Source organism: Herpailurus yagouaroundi, unplaced genomic scaffold, assembly GCF_014898765.1.
Source record: "Herpailurus yagouaroundi ecotype Mexico unplaced genomic scaffold, PumYag 203, whole genome shotgun sequence".
Classification (NCBI taxonomy): Eukaryota; Metazoa; Chordata; class Mammalia; order Carnivora; family Felidae; genus Herpailurus; species Herpailurus yagouaroundi.
This window is the reverse complement of record NW_024412434.1, coordinates 17,754,437-17,779,515: the sequence shown is the minus strand read 5'-3', so window position 1 is coordinate 17,779,515 and position 25,079 is coordinate 17,754,437. Positions and strand designations below refer to the sequence as shown.

Here is a 25,079-nt window from a genome sequence, read left to right as displayed (position 1 = left end):
AAATGAGCTATGATGTTAGCGAAGGATGGATGTGACACGTACTTTCAGTAATTCTACTTGCAGTAAACCAGAGAGCATTTGATGATTGGAACAGGGATGTGGGGTCTTTGTTCAGGCATGTTAAATCTGGGTTGCCCATTAGACACCCAAGTGGAGGTGCCAGAGTTGGGCATACAAGCCCAGAGCTCAGAAAAAAAAATGTCTATGTCTATGTCTATATCTATGTCTATGTATATATATGGAAGTCCTGGGTAAGTGGTTGATATTTAGAGCCATGGGAGGGGCGCCTGGGTGGCTCAGTCAGTTAAGTGTCTGATTTCGGCTCAGGTCATGATCTCACAGTTCATAAGTTCAAGCCCTGTGTTGGGCTCTGTGCTGACAGCTGAGAGCCTGAAGCCTGCTTTGCATTGTGTGTCACCTTCTCTCTTTCTGCCCCTTCCCCACTCTTTCTCTCTCTCTCTCTCTCTCTCTCTCTCTCTCTCAAATGAAAATAAACATTAAAATAAAATTAAAGCCATGGGATTGCTTGAGACAATTAGGCATAAAGAGGAGGTGCAGGAGTAATCCCTGGGGCACTCTCACCTTTTAGAGCACAAGCTGAGAAGAAGAGGGCTCCATGAAGTCTCCAGCCAGAGCCAGGTGCTGCAGGAACCTGGATCTGGGCTCAGAAAAGGAGGCAAAGCTACCTCTCAAAAACCCCATTGTACCTCTGGTTTTAGCAGGTCGTACTGAGTCTGGCTAGAAGACGGGTCTATCCTGCCGTCTAACTTATGTCTATACCTAGAACATCTAAGACCAGGATGGGATTGACAGAAGCATGGCAGGACCAAGGAGAAATCGTTAGTTATTTGAAAGAGTTCAGCACTTTTTGTACTTAGAAACACATTATCATATAAGTGTAATTAGTAAAATGTGTATTTAAGGAACGGAAATGTAAATATTTCATCATAGAAAACCTTTGAGCATCTTTTGTCTTCCTATCAATTAATAATGCTAAGTGAGCATTTTAATTCTTTCTGTCATAAGATAGAGTATTATATATGTATTATATCTCAATAACTCTTTGATTAATTGTTCATGAAGGTTTTAAGAAGTGGTCCAAAAACCACTGTGAAAAAAACCAATGGTCCAAAAACCAGTGTGAAAAATCATGTGATATATATGTATATATACATATATATATCACATGATTTTTTTTTTAGTTCAAGTAAGAAATATCCACATGTTTTCATTTGAAATCATTCTTGGTGGGGTGCCTAGGTGGCTCAGTCGGTTAAGCGTCCAACTTCAGCTCAGGTCATGATCTCACAGTTTGTGAGTTTGAGCTCCACGTCAGGCTCTGTGCTGACAGCTCAGAGCCTGGAGCCTGCTGCAGATTCTGTGTCTCCCTCTCTCTCTGCCCCTCTCCCGCTCACACTCTGTCTCTCTCTCTCTCTCTCTCTCAAAAGTAAATAAACATTAAATTTTTTTTTAAATGAAGGCATTCTTGGTACAGCATCTCTAAATGTCTTCTTTAAAAAAAATCAATGTTATGATAGGGTATAATATAACTTAAGAAAGGCATGCTCTTGGGGTACCTGGGTGGCTCAGTCGGTTCAGCATCCAACTCTTGATATCGGCTCAGGTCCTGATCTTGCAGTCATCGGATAGAGCCCAGTGTTGGATGTGGCACTGAGCCTGGAGCCTACTTGGGATTCCCTCTCTGCCCCTCGTCCCCTCAAAGTAAATAAACAAACATGGAGAAAAAAAAAGTCACGTTCTTTTTTTCAGTTGGTCACCAGAGCTGAAACTTTTTGGCAGGATTCCAGTTATGGAATTATGGAAATGTTGAATGTCATTTGTCTGGCACAGTGATGCTCTTGGAAGTCCATGGCTGGCTAGTTATTTTTTTCTGGAACAAAGGTGGTGAACCTTTGTTCTAGAAAATATTCTGGGTTTTGCATGTGTTCCCCTTTGCCATACTGAAACATTTGGGAAATGGAAATGGGGAAGTAGTAGCTTCTTAGAAAAATGAGAGATGAATGGAACAGGAACTGCTAAATTAGCAAAATGTAACCGGAACTGTTGATCTTGTACATTATTGCTTTTGCTTATTTTTTGTCCTTTGCTAGGAGACCTGTTATGATGATGTGTGTTATACTCACCACACTTCCCAGCTTCAGCTTTTCTATCGCAGGGACTGAGGTATGGATTTTTTCTTCGTTCTGCAAGATTTTGAGATTTAAAAATTTCCTCTATTACCGGAATATTGTAGAACGGTGTGCCCGAAATTTTTCCTAAAGTTTATTCTATCCAGTCTTCTTCCAAGCTGCAATATGAATATTTAAAGTACTAAGATCACTTTTCCCCCTCTGTGATTGTGAAAGAAGGTCTAGCAACCAATTAAAAAAATATCTTCTATGTGTGTGTGTGAAAGAAAGGAACGTTATTCCAAGATCATAAAAAAGCAAGGAATTTAAAAGTAGATTCACATTTGCCGCTTTTCACCTGTTTTTTGAGTGTCCTCAGTTCTAAACAATATCCAGAGGGCATACCCCTCACGTTCTAAGACCTTTAATAATATATCCATTGCCTAAGGATTTGCACATGATATTTATTTGAAAATAAGCTTGACTTCATGTTTTGACTAAATGCAGCTTCAAAAGGATTCTGATAGACAGGCATCTACAGGACAGTAATATTAGAGGCAGAACTTTCAGGCTGTGAGAATTTTATTATCTGACAAGTTCAAAGAAGAATGCCCTATTAACCTTATTAATTTGCACAATGCTCTGAAAGATGTAATTTTCATGTCTCCAAAGTGAAAAAATTAAAGTACTTTATATTTTATCTATATGTCAAGTAAGTGGTTATTAAGTGCATATCACATGCCAGGCACTGTGCTAGGTAATGAGATACAACACTCTGGAAATGTGAGAGTTTCTGGCCTTGAGTAATTGCTTATTGATAGTAGAGAGAAAAACAGTCAGCTATTAGAATAGCTATGATAGGTGTCATGAGGGGAGGGAGTCCTGGGTAGTGTATGACGTCATGAGAAATACATGATTGTTAGAATGTGTCCTAGATGCTACATTTGGACAGTCTGTGAATGTATAGAATAACCTTGGAAGGCTCTATAGATGTGCTTTGCATCACACAGCAATATGTGAATATTTTAATCTAGATTTATCATTTTCTCCTCCCTCCTCCCAAAAGACTCTGTAAAGCACTTAGGAGGTTCCCAAGACCTTTAAAAATTCAGTGTACAACCTTCCCCCCACCTAGCATACAACCTTTTAAGGAAACCTATTATCCTAAAATGATGATACATTTGTAGTATGATTGCCCTTTTTGATTCTTTTCTATTACGTCCTTACCCACTATTGCTTTTTTCCTTCTTTTGTTTAATTTTTTACTCAAGCGTGACACACAAATCAGAAAGTGCATAAAACATACAATGTACAATATTAATGTAATACCACAAAGCAATCCCCTGCGTAAACACTACTCAGGGTCAAAAAATAAAGCTTTGCTAGTTCCCTAAAAGCCACCCCTATGTTTTTTGCAATGATTTCTATCTTAACTTCTAATTCCATAGATTGGTTTGTCTTTTTTGAATTTTTTATAATTGGAGATAAAATTATATACCTTTCTATCTCTCTCTCTATCTATATCTGTCATTTATCTCTCTTCTATCTACCTAATATGTGTCTGGCTTCTTTTTTTCACAAGTGTGGGTCATTCAGGCTTTTGTGTACAATGGTATTCCATCGTTTTCATTCTGTGGAGTGAATTCATTCATTTCATTTTATGAATATGTTACAATTTATTTATCACTTCCGCCTCTGATGCCCACTTCAGTTGTTTCCGGTTTTGGCTATTATAAATAATGCTGCTGTGAACATCTTTGAGTATGTCTCTTGATGCACATATGCAAGAATTTCAGTTAATGTGCAGGAGTATAACTGATGGGACATAGATAGTCAAAGGTTCAACTGTAGCAGAAAATGCCAGTTTCCCAAAGAGATTCTACTAATTTAGACTTAACGCTAGCAGAGAATGAGCATACCCGTTGCTGCATATTCTAGCTACCGTACATTCTAAGTCTTTTAGCCATTCTGTTGGGCATATATTCTTGAATCTCATTATAGTTTTAAATTGTCATTCCCCAATATAATGAAATTGAGGGGCACCTGGGTGGCTCAGTTGGTTAAGCTCTTGATCTCGGCTTAGGTCGTGATCTCACAATTTGTGAGATCAAGCCCCGCGAAGAGCTCTGCGCTGACAGCATGAAGCTTACTTGGGATTCTCTCTCTATGCCCGCTCCCCCTGCCCTATAAATAAATAAATAAACATCTAAAAAATTAATGAAATTGAGCACTTTTTTCATCTTGCCATTTTTTCCCTATCGTGTTACTTATCTTTTTAAAATCAATTCAGAAGTTTTTAATATATTCAGATCTCAAGCCCTTTGTGATTTTATATATTGCAAATATAGTCACACTTTGTGACTTAATATTTTAATGGTATTTTGGGTGAAGAGTTCTTAATTTAAAATAGTCCAATTTACCAGTGTTTTTTTTTTCCATGGATAGTAATTTTGGCAACTTGAAGAGATTTTGTCATAGTGCGAATCTGACCCTCAAAGTCCTGAAGCTATTCCCCTATATTATACTTTGAAGCCTATATGTTTTACCATTTTCTTTTCTTTTTCTTTTTTTAATTTTAAAAATGTTTATTTTAGAGAGAGAGCAAGAGCACAAGCGGGGAAGGGGCAGAGAGAGAAGGGGACAGGAGGTCTGAAGCGGGCTCTGCGTTGATAGCAGAGAGCCCGACGTGGGGCTTGAACCCATGAACCATGAGATCATGACCTGAGCTGAAGTTGGACACTTAACCAACTGAGCCACTGAGGTGCTCCTGCCATTCTCTTTTAGATTCACAATCCATCTGAAGCTAATTTTTGTATATGTTGTGCAGTAAGGAGTCAGTTTTTTACCTCCAAATAGCATCCAATGCATTGAGCACTATTTATTAAAAAGTCTGTCTTCCTGCATTTCTCTGCACTGCTGCTTCTGTTATAAATCACTCTGTATATATACATGGTCTATTTCAAGCCTTCTGTTTTGGCAGTATCATTTTTTTTTTTTTTAGTCTCATTTTCCCTTTATTGCATATGGAGATTTTCCCCATATACAATTATATAATCTATGAATAATGATATATATTTATTTTCTTCCCAATACTTGCAGTGTTTATTTCTTTCTCTAGCTTCATTACACTGGCTAGGACCTCTAGTACAGTGTTGCATAGAATTGATCATGGTGGCACTTTCGTCATCTTCCAGATCTCAGAGGAAAAACTCTTAACATATCACCACTAATATGATGCTTGCCATAAGTTTTTGTGTAGATACCATAATCAGATGAAGGAAGTCTCCCAAAACCTGGCTGGGTTTACCTGGGCTCTCTCTTCTTGGAGGACCCTGAACTCCAATATCTATCCCCCTAATTCTTTGACGTAGGGACTCTCAGAGGCTCTGCTTAGCAGTAGGGTTGGAAGAAATTGCCCATCTCACCATTACCAGGAGCCTGCTGTTATATTTTGGTGCATATTTACCAAGCTCTCTCTTGAACTGAAAGCTCTTCCATTGATAAGAATCTTTATTACGTGTTTACAAATCCTTCAACAGCTAATGGGATTGATTACCTGAAAAGCTGGAAATCAAGCTTCTAGTCTTTTAGTAAATGTCTTTGTAATTAATTTAATGTTGCTTCCAGACTACTAAAAGAATTTTATTTTATTTTTTAATTTTTTTTTCAACGTTTTTTTAATTTATTTATGGGACAGACAGAGACAGAGCATGAACGGGGGAGGGGCAGAGAGAGAGGGAGACACAGAATCAGAAACAGGCTCCAGGCTCCGAGCCATCAGCCCAGAGCCCGACGCGGGGCTCGAACTCACGGACCGTGAGATCGTGACCTGGCTGAAGTCGGACGCTTAACTGACTGCGCCACCCAGGCGCCCCTAAAAGAATTTTAAACAAAGACAGCACAAAAGAAGTAATGCTTCTAAATGGTTTTCTGAAAACAGGTTCAAAAGAATATTAATGGTTCTGCGGATACCTTACCTGATACCTTACCTGATCTGCCAGTTTCTCTGGTTCTGACTTCCTTGATTGTGGTGGATATTATTGAAAAACTCAGGATATATTCTCTTAGAAGGTGGCAAAATTGTAAGTATTCTTTTAAATGTAATATTTTTAAAAGTTTGACATACTGTTTACCTTTCTGTCGCCCAGTTATCTGTTGACATGTTTAATGATACCTTTTCTTACCTCTAACATTACAGTTAGAAGATTAGAAATGAAGATATCTAAATATAATTATTTTAAAAACTACTTTGATAGCTAAATAGTTATTCTTATTTGTATTTTGGTAGTACTGATAAATTAATAAACTTAGCAAATATTTAATAAGAAAAACCTTAATGTTTACTCTAGCAAGAAAATAATCTAAGTAAATTATTATAGATTTAGATTTTTAGAAACCTTCTTAAAACCTTTCAGTTTAGATGAATAAATATAGTTTTGGATATCTTTGATAGAAATTAATGTGACTACTGAAGTTATGTCCTAGAGAATTATGTGTCTTTAATTGTAGATTGTCAAAAGGCTAAAGATCACACTACCAAAACCAAGATATACCACATTCCTCCAAAGGGATCAGTCAAAACTAAATATAGGTTGGTCTTAAAAAAAAAACCAAAAAACGATACTTTGTTAATTGAATATTTTGTTCAGTTGGTCTTAAATTTCTTCAACTTTCACTTAATTTCATGTGATAGTATCTGTGCTTAATTTATAATATGTGTATGCTATCGTTATTGGATGACCAAGATTTTATATGTGAAATGGGTAGGTTTTGTCGAATCACTTCCTGGTGGGGTGGATGGGTTAAAGCGAGTGAGTCACAGGGGAATTCTGGAGAGTAATAGAGATGATTCCTACCTCCAGGAAGGAAAAGACCAGAGAATAACTTATGGGTCATGAGCCACCACCCTTCCGGTCACTCTTACTCCTCAAATTGAAAAATAAAGCTGAGTTGGAGGCCACCAGGAAATCTGAGATTCTGAGCTTCATATTTTTCACTTTGTCCTTAGGTGGGAGATGATGGTTGTTATGTTTAACATAACACAGGTGACAAGGTAGCTAAAGTGGCAGGCAGCTAGTGGCCATCTAATGAGGAAAAGGTACCCTCAAGTTACATCTGCCCTCCAGAGTCCAGTGTATTTATTTCAAACTGAGGAGATTTGGGAATTGCCACTTTGTTTGCTACTTCTCTAGATTCCTTCTCAATGCAAACCTATCTTGAAAATGGATTGTTTTTAAAAACTCTTCCGTGTTAATAACCTTCCATGTTAATGTGAACATTCTGTATAAGTTCTTAGTGAACATTCTCTCTCTTTTTTTTTTTAACGTTTATTTATTTTTGAGACAGAGAGAGACAGAGCCTGAACGGGGGAGGGGCAGAGAGAGAGAGGGAGACACAGAATCTGAAACGGGCTCCAGGTTCTGAGCTGTCAGCACAGAGCCCGACGCGGGGCTTGAACTCACGAACTGCGAGATCGTGACCTGAGCCGAAGTCGGACGCTTAACCGACTGAGCCACCCAGGCGCCCCATGAACATTCTCTTTTTAAAAAAATGTACATGTAAGGGCACCTGGGATCAGTGGGTTGAGAGTCCGACTCTTGGTTTGGCTCAGGTAATGATCCCAGGGTGGTGGGATCGAGCACTGCATTGGGCTCCATGCTGAGTGTGAAGCCCACTTGGGATTCTCTCTCTCTCTCTCTCTCTCTCTCTCTCTCTCTCCCCCCCCTCTGCTTTTCTCCCCTGTTCTCGCTCTATCTCTGAAATAAAAAATTAAAATTAAAAATGTACGTTACATTTTTTGGAACAAGTTATATTTTAAGTGATGAGTTTGGTTGTTAAAGGAGAATTTTCTCTGTATCCAGAAATGACAATGACACTGAGCATTAAAACAAGAAAACCCCAAAGAAGTCAGTCTTGGAGATAAGACCCAAGAACGTTTTATACAATTGCTTTTTCTTATTTGAAGAGCCTCCTTCTTGAGCTCTTCACTGCCCAAACTTGAGCGGGCTAATGTCTGGTTGAATAGCTCTACCCTTTAATAACGTCCCACTTTAAAAAACTAGCATTCACTCAAAACACCTTTGCAAATATTAATTATACATGCATTTAATTTTTGTACAAGCTTTTGAACTCAAATAGTCCCCTTTAGTCATTTTAAACATGCATACTAACAAAATGGATTATGTGAGCTTTGAATTTAGGGAGTGTTATCATTTATCCTCTGGAACTTAATACATAAAGTCATAAACATGTGAATTGTAATACATAAGTCTGAACATAAACCAGTAGGCTAGAAATATGCTGTTGTTGCATGTGGTACTTTAGAATCCAAGAGGTTGGGTAGGGGTGGGTGGTGAACGAGCTTTAAAAACATTTGGCTCCCTTTGGAAAAGGTTGGGAAAGGTAATATATTGTGCTCGGTCCAGAGAGTTTGAAAGGCATACCCATCGGTCAACTTGTAACAGCCATGATCCTATAGTAGAGGAAACTAAGGTAATCTGCAGTGCTTGGATTTGTGGACCCCCTTGTGCCATCCCATCCGCCTTAATTCCAAGCTACAGAAGCTTGATCTTTGTGTAGCTTTGCCTTTACTAAAATTTTAAATACAAGTTATTCTATATTTTAAAAAAAGGTGCTCATGCTTAAAGCAGTCTTAACGGGATCAAGGAGGCCTTTCCACTAACTTTCTGTTACCAGTTGAAATATCTCAGTATCAAGTGATGATCATGTCAGAACGTGTCCATGCATTATTTCACATAGCCTGCGCCTCACACGGGAATATTTTCTGGTACCTAGGTCTCTGAGGCATGGCAGTCTCGCAGACGTCATACCTAATAATGGCAAGTCCCAGTCTTGGGAACAAATAGTAAGAATACAGTGTATCGCCTGAATGTCCCCAGCTCATATTAGTGTGTGGGTATTTCTATTTGAATTTTGTTAGCTCAGTCCCAACCAGTGAATGACTGGGCCCCCATCTTTCTTCCTCTTCCATATTGTTCCCTCTCCCAGAACTGAGGTGAGTCTCCTGTGGTCTCATTTATTGGTCCAGACTGCTGAATATTCCATCGCTCCTGCTTTTTTTCCATTCATCATCGTTACACACAAACAACTTGGCCCACTGTTTTCCCACCACTCTTGCCTGACTCTGTGTCCTAAACACTTTTCGTCCTGCTATGACTTGCCTCCCAGGAAATATCCTAGTTTCTCCTTACATCATTCTTAATCTATATTGTCTGAACCCCAAATCATGATCACTATTAGGTTCCCTTTGCCCCCACCCAGAGATTCCTTAACCTCCATAAAAACCCGCGAATGCAAACGGACACACAAACAAGTCAATGGTTGGATGCAAAGTTTCAGTTCTACCTGTAGGGACTCACTTGAACAGCCTAAGCCTGCCTCAAGCACCATGTTATAAGTGGTAGAATAGAGTATCATAGTTAAAGTACTATGGGGCTACATGTGAAGAAATATTTCATTTTATCTAAGGTGTCGGAGGTCAGAAAAATACTAAAGGGAATATCTGGGATTTGTAGGAGTTTAGGCAGATATGGTGAAGAAGGCTTTCTACACAGAAGGAAGATTGGGCCTTAAGAAACTCAGGACTGCAGGGGCGCCTGGGTGGCGCAGTCGGTTAAGCATCCGACTTCAGCCAGGTCACAATGTCGCGGTCCGTGAGTTCGAGCCCCGCGTCGGGCTCTGGGCTGATGGCTCAGAGCCTGGAGCCTGTTTCCGAAACTGTGTCTCCCTCTCTCTCTGCCCCTCCCCCGTTCGTGCTCTGTCTCTCTCTGTCCCAAAAATAAACATTGAAAAAAAAAATTAAAAAAAAAAAAAAAAAAGAAACTCAGGACTGCATGTAATAAATTGGCAAAAATAACCAGTTGGATTTCACAGTCTGAATGGAAAAATCTATTGTTGAGGTGAAAGCTGCCTTCTTAAAGCCAGCCACTGTTTGTTTCTCAAGTAGTAAACTTTGGAAACCTACGGAGCGGATTTGTAGGGGTCCGTGGGCAGAAAGGGGAAGCTTAACCAGAGTCACTGGTGCTCCAATTCCTACCTGAACCACATCGGCACAGCATTGGTTTGTGTCAGATTTCATTTGGGAAAAAAAAAAAAAAAAAAAAAATGGTTCTTCTGCTAAATGTCTGAAAACCATTAATCTTGGACCTCATTTAGATGCATAAGCTGTAGCTTTCGGTACAGGGCAGTACGGTAATTCAGGTGGCCAATTCCCTACTTCTCCAGCCCATGGCTCCCTGAGAATCATGATGCTGCCCTACCCAGAGACCAAGTGCACCCTCATCCAAGGTCTTGTGACGGCTGCTGTTTTGGGGATATGATACAATGCTACACAACACGCTAACATACACCACATTACAGCAATGCAGATAGAGCAAACCCAACCTGGTGGGGCACACACAGGTTTTGAGGCTCAATACGTATGAAAAACCAGATCCATTTTTTAATATTCCAGTTTGAAATTGTTTTATTTCTAACGTTTTCTGTTTCCCCCAAATACATATTTATTTTAAAAGATCGTCCAATACTCATAAGCAAAAAAAGAAGAAAATGGAAATCCACCAGGATTCTATAAACTACAGACTGATAGCTGATACCATCATCAGGGGCATGCTTGACTCAAGGAAACCTATTTTGTATCTTTTTTTCTTAAAAATATGTGGTGGTATCATCGTTTTTTATTAGTTGAATAGTATCCCGTTGTATTAATGAACCGTGACTCATTTAGCCATGAGTTTTTAACTAACCCTGTTGTTGGACAACTAGATTTTCTTTTTTCCTGGTTTTTAACAACTGTTCTATGACTCTTGTTCAGAAGTAAAAAGGGTTGCAGAAAAAAAAGGAGAAGGATGTGGTGAGAATGAGCAGGATGATGTGGTTTGAGTCGAGCATTGGGGGTGAGCCATATGTATGGGCGCACAGGCATGGCTGGTGCAGGTGGTCGGTGTCTGGGGGACCCGGTGCTGTGTGTGTGAGTGACAAGCCACTCCGAGGTGACCGGCCAAGCAGAGGCCGGGGACAGAGAGAGTTAACTGTCACTGGATGACCACAGAGTGTCCTCGGAAGACCCTGAGCATCTGCACATGCCCAGACTCCTTGGCAATGACACTTGCCAGAAGAAACAGGACTATTGTGGGCTGGCTGCACATGCAGACGAATGCAGAGGGGGGCCCTTCATAGGGGATTTTACAAACGGGCGTAGCACGATGGTTTGGCTGCCTTGGGGGTATGTGCACAGAGACGACTTGCTAGAAGTGAGATCGACAGGCTATTTGGGCGGAAAACATCAGAGCGCTGCACACGAGGTGGTTTCCACTGTCACACATCAGTAAGAGGTGCCAGGTACGATGTTGGCAGCGTAAGGTTTTCAAATAAATCTGCTCGCGGTGGCCCCGGTCCAGTTCCTACTGTGTAGTGTTCTTAATACCCAGACACCTGGGCCAAGGGCCACAGGACCTCAGCAGCCTAGATAATTACTTCTTTAGGTTAAATGCCTAGGTGTTGCAATTTCTGGCTCAAAGTATATTCAAGCTTTAAGGCTTTTGATATGTGTCCTTCAAGCAAACGACCCCCTCTAAAGAATGCCCTGCTTAGCATCTAAACAGCAGTGTAAGAAAACACCTGTTTCTCCTCAACCTTGTAACTTTGGATAATTTATCCCTTTTCATCTTTGCCAGTGTTATAGGCAAAAACGGTATCTTATTATTTTAATAATTTCCTTAAGATAGCAGTTGTGTTGAGCATTTTCTCGTGGATTTCTTAGCTGTTTGTATTTTTAAAACTCATGTATTTATGTCCTTGATCTGTTTTTCTGTTGATACGTCTATTCTTTTTTGTTGTTGTTTTTACTCCTGGTTCATGAGTTCTGTAAATAGTAAGGCCATTAAATTTTGCCTGTCAGATATGTAGCATATATTTCAGTTACTTGCCTTTTAATTTTTTCATACAGGAAATTTCTAATTTTGACACACTCCATTCTGTCACTATTTCCCAGATGGAGTCTGTCTATGGTGTTATGCTTTAAAAGTATTTTTCTCACTCCAAGGTGATATAAATATTTACTGAATATTTTCTCAAAACTTTTTCACATGTAAGTGTTTCATAAAGAAAAGAAGTTGGATTCTCTGTAGGATATAATAAACTCATTAATTTACACGCACCCAATCATTCAGAAATGATAATCAGTGTATTTCTTCCCTTGATCTGGCAAAGCTTTTAGACCCCTGCCTCTGTTGTATTTCTGTCCATTTCTTCTGGCATTTCCAACATGAAGAAAGGACTTAATAGAGCACTTTAAAAATGTCCATGCCAATCATAGCAACACCTGATAAACTGAATCAGGTTGGGACTTGGACGTGCTTAGATTTTTTTTTTTTTTAATTTTTTTTTTCAACGTTTATTTATTTTTGGGACAGAGAGAGACAGAGCATGAATGGGCGAGGGGCAGAGAGAGAGGGAGACACAGAATCGGTAACAGGCTCCAGGCTCTGAGCCATCAGCCCAGAGCCTGACGCGGAGCTCGAACTCACGGACCGTGAGATCGTGACCTGGTTGAAGTCGGACGCTTAACCGACTGCGCCACCCAGGTGCCCCGGACGCGCTTAGATTTTTAAAAACAAAACCTCATTGGATTCTTGGTGTGTAGCCCCAATTAGGAACATTGGTTTTCACTTTGGCTGCCCATTCGAATCACCTAAGAGACTTGAAAATTTTTTAACTCCCAGACTGAACCCCAGATAATTAAAATCATAATTTTGGTGGGGGGGAGGCGTAGGGCCAGACACATGTGGTCTTCAAAGCCCCCCAGGTGATTTAGACTTGTGACTATGATTTAATGTGTAGGCAGAAAGCAAGCAGGGGCTGTTTATACCTGTTAATGCCTGAAAGCCTTAACTAGGAACTGTGAACTAGGAAGCAAAGTTACCTGCAGAGAGCAGTGTGGAGGGACAGAGGGAGAGAATCTGTAACAGAATGGGTAAGGTTTGGAATAACTGCTCAAGGTCAAGGACAGGGGGATGGAAGGATGACAGAAGCTTAGGGTTCAGTGAAGAGGGGAAACCGGGAATTTGTCCTGGGACCACTCGAGATTATGAGTCGCTCATTCTTCCATTATGAGGATCATTTCTTCAATGATCCTGAGAAATCTGGGCATTGATGGTAGAAAAGATGGAACTGGAGGACTGAGCCAGGTTTAGGAGTCTATAGAGCAGGAATGGAAGGAGGAAAAGGAAGGACCTATTACTTTCTTAGTTATTCCTTCTTACTGAGTTAACACAATTTCTTAAATGAATGACGGTGATGAGTTTCATCCTTCTAAGCTATTTCCAGTGAATCATGGACCGCCTGTGAACATACTTGTACACGCGAGGTTAGTTTAAGGTCTGGCATCCGTAATTTTTAAAAGCTTCACAAATAGATACCCACCCTGTCTGAGAGACCCTGGTTGTAGGAAGTATTGGGAAATGTGACATATAGTGAGTTCAAAGCTGAGAGCCCAGATCCAAATTTCCAGATTCCCTCAAAATGGAGCTCAACACTTTAACCAAAAGGAATATAAGAGATGCCACAGACAATCAAGGGGGGGGGGGCGGGGGAAGGATGCTGCTTTTCTCTGAATAAAATGAATGGCACTTTGAGTTCCCCTTTGTTTCTTTTTAAGAAAAAGCTTATTATACAATATGAGCCCCGCGTGTGAGCTGGGCTTCCATAATGTGTTTTGCAATGTGTTTAGAGAGTACGTATGAGGAACACTGTGTTTCGGGGCCATGCCAAGGAGGGGAACTGTTTCCTTTCATACCCTCCGTTTGCTATTTAGAATAAGGAAGTTTCAGAAAAGTAAGTTAGTTCTAGGATTTTCCCTGCCTTCTTCAGAAACAAGTAGCTATTTACCAGACCGGCCTGAGAGAAGGGTAGAATTTCTGATTTATACCTTCTAATGAAGTACCAGCTGTCAGGATTAGGTCAGTGTGTATCAGTCCAGAGACTATATTGTAGCCATCCTCGTGCCAAAAGACGTAGGACATCAAGTGCTGTCACATGGTGACCCTTTGATTAGGACAGCTTTACATGATTGTAACAATTTGGCATTTAATCGGTACTTTCTTCCTGCACGGGGCGGGGAGGGGCCCCCCCCAGATGAACAATTTTAGTATACAAAGTGAGACTCTTGAGAGTTGCAAGAGATTTTTCCTGAGTAAGTATTTTAGGGAGGCTGATAGAAATAAGGGGAACATGAAGAATTCAGCATGCATTACTGTGTCCTAGTACCAAGACCCGTTCCTCATATCATTATTAATCAGCAAATGTTATGGCTCAAGGTTGAAAGTAAAGGTACAGGTCACTGTTTTCCAAGTTCTAGATTTCCTTGTCTTGGAGTGAATAGAGTAAAATAGGTTGTTGAGCCGACGGTCTGCATAATGTGCAGAAATCTTGGTCGTTTTGTGTTTACATCATAGGGTCCTTTATATGGAGCACCATTTTGCTGTGGGTCCGCTAGTTTAGAACCCCAAGTCCCCCTGTTTCTGGCCGGGGGTGGTGTTCTTAGTGTGTTTCCTGTGAACTCACAAACCCCATTCTTCTCGGAAGCACACATCGGCATTTTTTTTTTTTAAATTTTTTTCAATGTTTATTTATTTTTGGGACAGAGAGAGACAGAGCATGAACGGGGGAGGGGCAGAGAGAGAGGGAGACACAGAATCGGACACAGGCTCCAGGCTCTGAGCCATCAGCCCAGAGCCTGACGCGGGGCTCAAACTCACGGACCGCGAGATCGTGACCTGGCTGAAGTCGGACGCTTAACCGACTGCGCCACCTAGGCGCCCCAGCATTTTTGTCCTCTGACTGGTGACTCCTGCCCCTGCCGGTGCCTGGGAACCCTTTGAAATGTCTTGAATCGGCTGCTGCTTTTGCTGTCTCCCGCTGATGTGTGCCCCAGTCCCGCTGGGCGATGCAGGGGACACGTCGCACCGGCGGCTCCTGGGCCCAAAAGCCATGTGACGTCTTCTCTCACACCTGAGCTGCTCAGGTGCCCGGGCTGCCAGGACCTCCGAACATCCTCCAGAGCTCCTTAGCTGAATCAGTCGTGTGGGCTCGCTTGAAGTGCTCTCTCCAGGACCCGGGCCAGACAGCAGTCTTCATGGAAGACCTTGTGCAGGGCTCCGGAGTCCTTCTTCCTGTTGAACGGAGGGTGGTGTGTGCTTGGAGGCCTCGTTGTCATGTTTGGGCTTGCTCGCCTTGGTGTGGATTTCCCCAGCAGGATGCCCATTGCTCCCTTATGTCGCCAGACTCCAGAACAGGAATGTCTCCCGCCTTCTATACAGCAAATCTTTATGGAGGATCTGTTACATACATACCAGTTGCTCGGCCAGGTCCTAGGGGTACAGTGGGGAGTGAAAACAGCCTCTCTTTTCATGGAGCTGGCAGTTTAGTGGATAGAATAGCACATCAATAAACTTCACTAGCAAATGCACACAATTAAGGCAGAGGGAGTGCTCTGAAGTCCAGAAACAGGCTCATTCCCCTATGTGTTCATTTTTGTCACCCGGCTTGGGTTCGTGCTGGGATTCCAAGCTTTGGTCTCTACTCAGGTGCTTACTAGTACAGGCATTTCAAACCATTTCAAAGTCTAGAATTATTTATATTTGGAAATAAGATAACTATATGCTTTTTAGCATTTTACTTTGCTATTTGTTTTATTGAAATATATTCAATATTTGTATAATATATAATTGTATATTGGTACATATTATATACTTATAATTGTCCATATAATTAATATACTGTAATGATTCATTGTTACATTATTATATATAATATATATGTCTTATCCAGATGAGTCTTTGAACTAATAATGGAGGGGAAGATGGTCTTTAACCTATCCAGCCTTCCAGCTGCTTTAGACAAAAGAATTTTCTTAATACTTTACATTGCCTAAAAATCCAGAAATGATACATTTATTTGTTCCCATGCCAGGCAGGGAACTGGCAATGAATAGGGCTTTTGAATGTACTGGAAAACAGTACAATGCTTTTTCTAAAGAACAGTCCCTGGGCTCTTCCAGAATTGATGATGGTTTGAATATTTGTCTTGAATTTGTTATTATTATGAATTATTATTTGGTGAAGATTTGCATACCATTTGGAACACAGATAGGAGTAGGCTGGTCAGTGTTGACACAGCTGTCCTTCCAGTAGGGGTAGGGAAAAGCCCTGCTTTGTACCATTCGCCAACGTATCTGGTGTAAGTATTCCTTCCGCGACCAATTCCAAGCTACCAAGGTGACGTCACTGACCCCTGACCATGGAATTGGGAAGAGATGCATACGATTGGCTCATTAGATATTGCAAGCTGTCTCTGCCTGCCTAGGATATATCTGTGGGGTAGCATTTTGATTCATTGTGATCCGAACAGGCAAGTATGCAAATTAAACCTTTGACCTTGTTAAGGCTCTGTAGTGTGACACAGTTTCTCAAACTTTTTGACAGCCCCCTCCCCCGCCCCCGATCAACAGGACAGTGGGTAACAGTAACAGTGTAACTATAACCAAAGTTTAACAAACTGTGATCACTTTTACTATTTACTGTATTCTGATATTTTATGTTCTATTCTAATTCATTTAATTCATTTCTGTTCCATTGTAACTCATTATTTAGTGATTGCTACATTAATTTATAATATGTTATATATATTATATATATACATATTTTAACATTTATTTATTTTTGAGAGAGAGAGACAGAGCACAAACAGGAGAGGGGCAGAAAGAGAAGCAGGCTCCAGACTCTGAGCTGTCAGCCCAGAGCCCGATGCGAGATTCGAACTCACAAACCGTGAGTTCATGACCTGAGCCAAAGTTGGATGCTTAACCGACTGAGCCACCCAGGCGCCGCTACATTTGGTATATGGAACACACACACGGCTGTTTCTATGTGTCAGGCGCTATTTTAAATGTTTTATGAATATTGACTTGTTCAGGCCTCATAACCACCCTGTGAGGTGGGCGCTGAGTTTCATCATTTATTACTTGGCCATAAAGTTGCTCGCTTGTCTTCCAGACCTCAGATGTGCTGCTCAAAGGAAGCAAACTATACATAGTGCAGTTGAGCTTAGTCCATAGACAGTGTCAAAATAATGATGTATGTAAGTGCCCTGTTTGTATTTTAATTTATTACATTTTTTCCCTTTGTCTCCAAGACTGTGACGAAAAGTACTTTGTGGTACTTAATATGCTTTAAAATATTTGTAATGACTATTAATTTTCTTATTTGCTAAATTTTTTTTCTCGAAATGTTATGTCTAAATCATTAGCATTTCACTTTCTCTAGAACACTTTTCTCTCAGGAAAAATAGATTTTGGGTGGGGCGTCTGGGTGGCTCAGTTGGTTAAGCACCTGACTGCAGCTCAGGTCATGATCTCACGGTTCATGAGTTCGAGCCCCACATCGGGCTCTGTGCTGACAGCTCAGAGCCTGGAGCCTGCTTCGGATTCTGTGTCTCCCTCTCTCTCTGCCCCTCCCTGCTCATGCTCTGTCTCTCTCTCACAAAAATAAACATTAAATTTTTTTAAAAAAAATAGACTTTGGGGACTGTTAATCAAGATTAGTCTTATTTTTTTCTGAATAGTTGTTTAATTTGATTTTCTGGTTGCTGTGAGTGGAATAACAGTCTCATTTCACAACAGCTGCCTCAGTGGCCTTGAGATCCTCTTTGCTGATGTCTCCATGTCCTTTCTGGTTCCTCTGCCTTCCACTCTCCATCTCTTCAGCAGTTTTCCGTTTAGCTTAGAAGAAAGTCTAAACCCCTTAGCATGGCCCATAAGGTGCCACATAGTCTGACTCTGCCACTGATAGTGTAGCTAAGAGATCAAGTTCTGATCTCCCTCCTTGCTAGCTGTGTGACCTTGGAAACAATTGCTAATCTCCCTGTGCCTCAGTTTGTTCATCTTTAAGGTGGGAATTTTTCTACGGATTTAATGAATTAATGCATTAAAAGGGCTTAAAACAGTGTCTGGTAGGTAGAGAGCACTTACTAGGTTTCTAGAACTCTCCTCTTCTTCCCTCTCTGCCTCCCCAACTCCTTACGAAACTTTCCCTCTTTCAATGATTCTGGCTGAAAGATCTTTACACATGCTCTTTCTACTATCTAGAAAGTTCTTTTTTACATTCTTCACCTAATTCATTCCTACCTATCCTTCAGGTCTCTGCTTAACTGTCACTTCTCAGCTGAACCTTCCAGACCTCCAGTCTCACGCAGATCCATAGGATAGTCTCTCATCAAAGAACTGACCTTCCTTTTAAAGCCCTGCCACATTTTATTGATTTATTTTTATTTATTTTTTATTATTTTCATTTAAATCCAAGTTAGTTACCATATAATTTAATAATGATTTCAGAAATAGAACTTAGTGAGTCGTCACTTACATGTAACACCCAGTGCTCATCCCAACAAGTGTCCTCCTTAATGCTCCTCGTCCATTTAGCCCATCTCTCCCCCACCCCCACCCGCAACCCTCAGTTTGTTCTCTGGACTCAAGAGTCTCTTGTGGTTTGTCTCCCTCTCTGTTTTGATCTTATTTTTGCTTCCCTTCCCTTTTGCTCATCTGTTTTGTTTCTTAAATCCCACATATGAGTGAAATCATTTCCTTCTTTTTGATTGCCTAGTAATACTCCATCGTATATACGTACCACATGTTCTTTACCCATTTGTTAGTCGAGGGACATTTGGACTCTTTCCCTACTTTCCTGCCACATTTTATGCTTCTGTATTGATTGATGTGATCACAAGTAACAGCATGGTGAAGGTGGAACTCCCCACATTAGTTGCTGCATCATTCTCTATGCCCATTTGAAGCTTGGTACAGGACTCTACATAATCTGTCTGCTCATAACAGATGATTGGGAGCCTGACTCGTGCATTATTAGTATCAGCCTCATTCCCGTCATGTTTTTAGGCGTCTTTCCTTATGATTCTCTCTTCTTTTATTTCTTTTCTATTCTCTGGATACATGCTCACTTTAGAAAATCCTTCCCTACTGACTTGTTATGTGGTTCTTAGGTTTTCCCTGTAAGCTATCCAAACCTTTTGAGAAACAAGTTGGAAAAAGAAAGACATCGGGGCGCCTGGGTGACTCCCTCGGTTAAGCTCCTGTGTTGATCTTGCAGTTCGTGGGTTCGAGCCCTGCATCGGGCTGTGTGCTGACAGCTCAGAGCCTGGAGCCCGCTTTGGATTCCGTGTGTGTGTGTCTCTCTCTGCCCTTCCCACACTCGTGCTGTGTCTCTCTTTCTCTCTCTCAAAAATAAATAAAAACAAACAAAAGAAATAGAAATACATCAGTGTAAAGAATCAAGTAAAACGGATGTGCGCTAGCCACTTAAACATTTATCTGTGATCAAAATTACATTTTCTTAACTCTTCAGCTTGTGCAGTGAAGGCAAAAAGTTCTTTGGCAACTGGCATTGGATGTAGGGAATGACACAGAATGGATGCCACTTTCTCTTTTTACAGGGAAATGTCAGCCTCTAAGAAAGCGAGTCGATCTCTTTCTTCGTGCTTGTATCTTTTATGGATTTTGCCAAAATATGTGTCGTTTTGCCCACAGTAGAACACTAACAGCAACAAAAGAATTCTAGCTGTAAGCAGAAATTTAAAAAAATAGTAATTTGGGGGGAAACTAATCACTGAGCCAAAAGGAATAGTATTGGGTACACGCAAGTTTACGTTGCTCGGGGGCAAATCTGTTGTCCTGCTCTTAGGACCATACAGTGCCTTGGCTTCTTCAACACCACCTTCCCTTCTGGGAGGCCAGCAGAGCTCTCCAGCGGACAGTTGTAGTTCTTCTCACGTGGAAAGAGGACAACAGAGTCCCTGTACCCCTAACTATAACCTAGTCTCTGTTGAGGTTAGAGAGATAGGAAGCTCCCAGCCCAATTTCGCCAAACACACATGGACTGGGACCTTCGTATTTTATTAGAAATGAACTCTTGAGGCGCCTGGGTGGCTCAGTCACTTGAGCATCCGATTCTTGATTTCAGATTAGGTCATGATCTCACGGTTCATGGGTTCAAGCCCCATGTCGGGTTCTGTGCTGACGGTGCAGAGCCTGCTTGGGATTCTGTCTCCCTCTCTCTCTGCCCCACCTCCCCCCTCTCAGAATGAAGAAAAAAAAAAAATTTTTTTTTTTAAAGGAACTCTAGCTAAGAATTCATTGTTCCTCCCATGGCTCCCACAGATATTAAGATTCTTACTGTTTAAAAATGTTCATGTGTCACGTCTAAGATTGCCACTTCCTGGCATTGATACGATGCTGAAGTTACAGCCATCCTCAAAAGTCTAAATTATACACTGCACTATTTATGTTGACAGAGGAATATGAATTTCCATTCAGACAGTTTTATCTATTTAAAGGAGAGTTCTCCAGGACATGACATACTCTAAGAAACATAATTTCCATGTAAGTTTTTTCTTTTGTAAAATGAGAGGTATAATTGATGCCAGTGGGCATCTGAGTTTTAAAAAAAGATAATTTTAGGATTTTTTTTAACGTTTTTCATTTATTTTTGAGAGACAGAGAGAAAGCATGAGCAGGGCAAAGGCAGAGAGAGAGGGAGACACAGATTCCAAAGCAGGCTTCAGGTTCTGAGCTGTCAGCACAGAGCCTGACATGGGGCTTGAACTCACAAATGGTGAGACCCTGACTTGAGCCACATTCAGCACTTAACCAAGTGAGCTATCCAGGTGCCCCAAATTTTAGCAATATTAAAATAATAGTAATTAGTATATAATTTTCTTTCTTACTTGACTATTATTTATTAAAGTGATACTCATTCATGCTACTGTCATCTAAACTTGGTAAAGAAATTTCTAAAGGTGCCATCATTTATTTATAAGTGATTCATATCAGAAGTAAATGGGGGCGCCTGGGTGGCTCAATCGGTTCAGCCTCTGAACTCCGCTCAGGTCATGATCATATGGTTCGTGGCTTTGAGCCCTGTTTCAGGCTCCGTGCTGAGAGCTCAGGGCCTGGATCCTGCTTCAGGTTCTGTCTCCCTCTTTCTCTGCCCCTCCTCCACTTGCACTCTGTCTCTCAAAAAATGAATAAATGTTGGGGCGCCTGGGTGGCGCAGTCGGTTAAGCGTCCGACTTCAGCCAGGTCACGATCTCGCGCTCCGTGAGTTTGAGCCCCGCGTCGGGCTCTGGGGTGATGGCTCAGAGCCTGGAGCCTGTTTCCGATTCTGTGTCTCCCTCTCTCTCTGCCCCTCCCCCATTCATGCTCTGTCTCTCTCTGTCCCAAAAATAAAAATAAACGTTGAAAAAAAAATAAATAAGCCTTTAAAAAAAATGAATAAATGTTAAAAAAAAAGTAAATAATATTTTATCAAGAATTTAGATTTTTTTTTAGTTTATCAATTTACTCAATTCACACTTAAAATTTTAAAGTAGTTAGTTATATATAAAGGAAACCGAGGTTTGTCCTTTAAACAACTCCTATTTAAAGTTATCAAATATTTTATTAGTCATTAATCATAATAAGTTATCTCTTTTAAAATGTTTTCACCTCAATATGGTTCAACAAATTTTTATTGACTTCATGTCTTTAACCCTTAGAGCTATGAAGTCTAATGACTCCTTTAAATTTTGTCTTATCAAGTAATATGACAGCTCAGCATGTTGGCAATCTTTCCTTAAGACCAGATAAATTCTTAGTAAAAAAAAAAGAAAAAATGGTGCTTAACTAGATAAATGTTTGAAAAATAATATGCTACACCTTTCATGTCTAAAAACCATCATGAATACTGGTAGTAGGTCTTGAGATTTGAGGATCCCTTCATAATTCCCCAACCTCAACACCCACGTGCGCACAGAAAGGCACATGCGTGAATGTGCACACGTGCGCACAAACACATGCACAATGTGATATTCATGAGAAAATATCCTACTTATTCAAATGAGCGTTGCACTGATCAGGCATAGCCTTGCGTCCACAAACAAACTGCTTTAGTCTAGCCAATTACACTGACTGTTTCAAAAACTTTGGGGAAAGAGAAACTTAAAAAAATATGGGATTCAGGGGTACCTGGGCGGCTCAGTCTGTTAAGTGTCTGACTTCGGCTCAGGTCATGATCTCACAGGTCTTCAGTTCGAGCCCTGCGTTGGGCTCTGTGCTGACAGGTCAGAGCGTGCAGCCTGCTTCCGATTCTGTGTCTGCCTCTCTCTCTGCCCCTCCCCTGCTCATGCTCTGTCTCTCGCAAAAATAAACATAAAAAAATTAAAAAACAAACAAACCGGGGTTCAGAGTGGCACCCTTCACTAGCACATTGGTTAAACATTCCCTCTTAGCACCAAACTCCAAGGCCGGACATCTGAGCTGTAGTGATCCCTGTGGCCTTCTTATAAAAAAATGACAACGTTGGACCATTGGACTTTGATTTTATGATATTTGCATGTTTTATAATTAGCACATGATGTTTTGCCTCTAGGCAGGTGATAGCAGCCATAAAGTTGAGAGGTTGTCACTTGGGGTCAAACAAATCTGGGTGTGAATTCCAGCCCTGCTCATTACTAACTGTGTATTTGAATTCCGTTGTCATTTAACCTCTTGTATGCTTTCTATATTTATAAAATGGGATAGTAATGTCTATTTCTCAATTTTTTTCTGAGGATTAAGTGAGATTATATGTGAAAGTGCTTAGCTCAGTAACCAAAAATGGCTGGTACTGTGAAATGATAAAACTGACTTGGGATCCATATCTAGAAAAATACAAAAACATAACCTTTTTCTGTCATTATGGTACCTATTGTTATCTGAAGTTATGTGTGTAAAACAGACCTCAGAAAGAGAAGTCTTACAATTTTATCTTATTTTAAATTTAACTAAAAAACTGAAATTTAAAAATTTACATAAAGTTGAAATACAATTTTCATTTACATAAAATTTAAAAAAAATTTTAAATGGCCATGAATCAATTAATTTCTTGCAGGTAATGAAGTTAGATATGTCTGTACAACCACTTTGCACCAAGTAAACACCGTGATGGACCAAGTGAAGCAAAAGGAAGAAAATACTTCGTCTCCGCAGCCAGCCAGGAGGACCGAGGCATCACAGCCATGGGGACAAAGCACACAGAGCCCCGCTCCAGTGCTGGGAGAACCCCAGGAGCCCTCCTTCCACTCGGGAATCCTGGGAACCATGTCCCATCAGGACTACCGTGCCCAGATCATCCTGTGGAGCTTTCTGCTGTGGTCTGACACCATAGAAATGGTGCGCGTGGCTGGCCACCCTGCTGTGTATAAGTCAGGCTGGCTGTACCCAGTCTACATATTCAGCTTTATTTCTCTCCTTCGGATGATATTAACTCCTCAGAACCCTCTTCAGAATTCCCTGGGCGTCTTTCTCCAAGACTTACCCTTTATTTTTATTAGACTTAGTTTAATCATTGCCCTGGGAACTATCACACCCGTATTGGGCCTTTGTAAAAACATACTAGTGACTCTCTCTCATGTTTACTTCAATTACTTATCCAAATTCAGAGCTTTCTCTACCTTTGAAATGTCTTCATTTTAAAAAGAAAATGGAATAGGGCCACCTGGGTGGCTCAGTTGGTTAAGCATCTGACTTCGGCTCAGGTCATGATCTCATAGCTCATGGGTTTGAGCCCCACGTTGGGCTCTGTGATGACAGCTCAGAGGTATAAATTTTTGTCCTATGGAAAGAAATGAGGAATATGTTGTAGAGAATAAACTGTTTTTATAAGGGTAGCTTATCGCTTTTTGAAAAGTATATTCAACTGATGTTAAATTTAAGCAACGTTTTATTCTTATAAGTTAACTCACCTGGATCTCTAGAAAATGTTAGTAATTTTAGTTAGCTATGTATACTGCACTTTTTCTAAAAACACTCTTCATTAAAGCCTTAAAAAAATTAGAACGTTTTCCCACTAAGTCCAAGAATGACATTTTTATCATTTATATAAATTAAACAGCTTTGCAAGAATGAATTAGATAGAACTATTTTTTTTAGAAAATATACCTGATGTTATTGAATAAGTTTTAGATTCTACTTGAAAAAATTTGAACGGTAGAGGCACCTGGATGACTTTAGTTGGTTAAGCGTCCAACTCTTGGTTTCGGCTCAGGTCATGATCTCACAGTTCATGATCTCCAGTCCCGTATTGGGTTCTATGTTGCCGGTGCAGAGCCTGCTTGGGATTTTCTCTCTCTCTCTCTCTCTCTCTCTCTCTCTCTCTCTCTCTCTCTCTCCCTCCCTCCTTCTCTCCCCCTCCCCTGCTCGCCCTCCCTGTCTCTCTCAAAATAAATAAATAGGCATTTTTAAAGAGATATAAAACATTTATTAAAAAATGTTTTTGAGCTGTAGTTTTAAGGTCTCCTTCAAACATGGAACTATGTTCTTTAATCCGCTGTGGCAAGCGACTTTTATGTAATTGACTGATTTCAGCATAAACAGCAACTCAGTTTAACAGATGTTTGGTTCAGTTTAAGGCATAGCCCTTTGCTCATACTGAAGTACTAATATACATATTGTTAAATGTAATGAAGTAACACCTAAAGTTTCATCATAGAAAGAGGCCATAAATTGAAAGTGTGGATTTCAAAGAATATTTTATTTGTGGAATTTCATACCATCATAAAAATAGTCACAAGCCCTGTTTAAACATTTTTTAATGTTTATTTATTTTGGAGAGAGAGACACAGCATGAATGGGGGAGGGGCAGAGAGAGAGAGAGAGAGAGAGAGAGAGAGAGAGAGAGAGAGACAAGAATCTGAAGTAGGCCCTAAGCTCTGAGCCGTCAGCACGGAGCATAATGTGGGGCTGGAATCACAAAGGGCGAGAAGATGACCTGAGATGAAGTCCCACACTTAACCAACCGAGCCACCCAGGTGCCCCACAACCCTGTTCAAAATTAGAAGTTCAGGTTA

General features: G+C 40.6%; 1 protein-coding gene across 2 annotated transcripts in view; it reads left to right on the top strand.

Moving 5' to 3' along the window:
• TMEM236 (transmembrane protein 236) overlaps positions 1 to 23,892 on the top strand; it is a 53,112-nt gene extending 29,220 nt beyond the window's left edge. For both annotated transcript variants that reach the window (XM_040451295.1, XM_040451296.1), the window contains exons 2-4: positions 2,112 to 2,184; positions 6,070 to 6,211; positions 23,123 to 23,892. In XM_040451295.1, coding sequence (XP_040307229.1) covers positions 2,112 to 2,184; positions 6,070 to 6,211; positions 23,123 to 23,706 — 799 coding nt within the window. In that variant the 3' untranslated portion in view covers positions 23,707 to 23,892. The remainder of the gene's footprint in view (positions 1 to 2,111; positions 2,185 to 6,069; positions 6,212 to 23,122) is intronic.
• Positions 23,893 to 25,079: the final 1,187 nt, after the last annotated feature.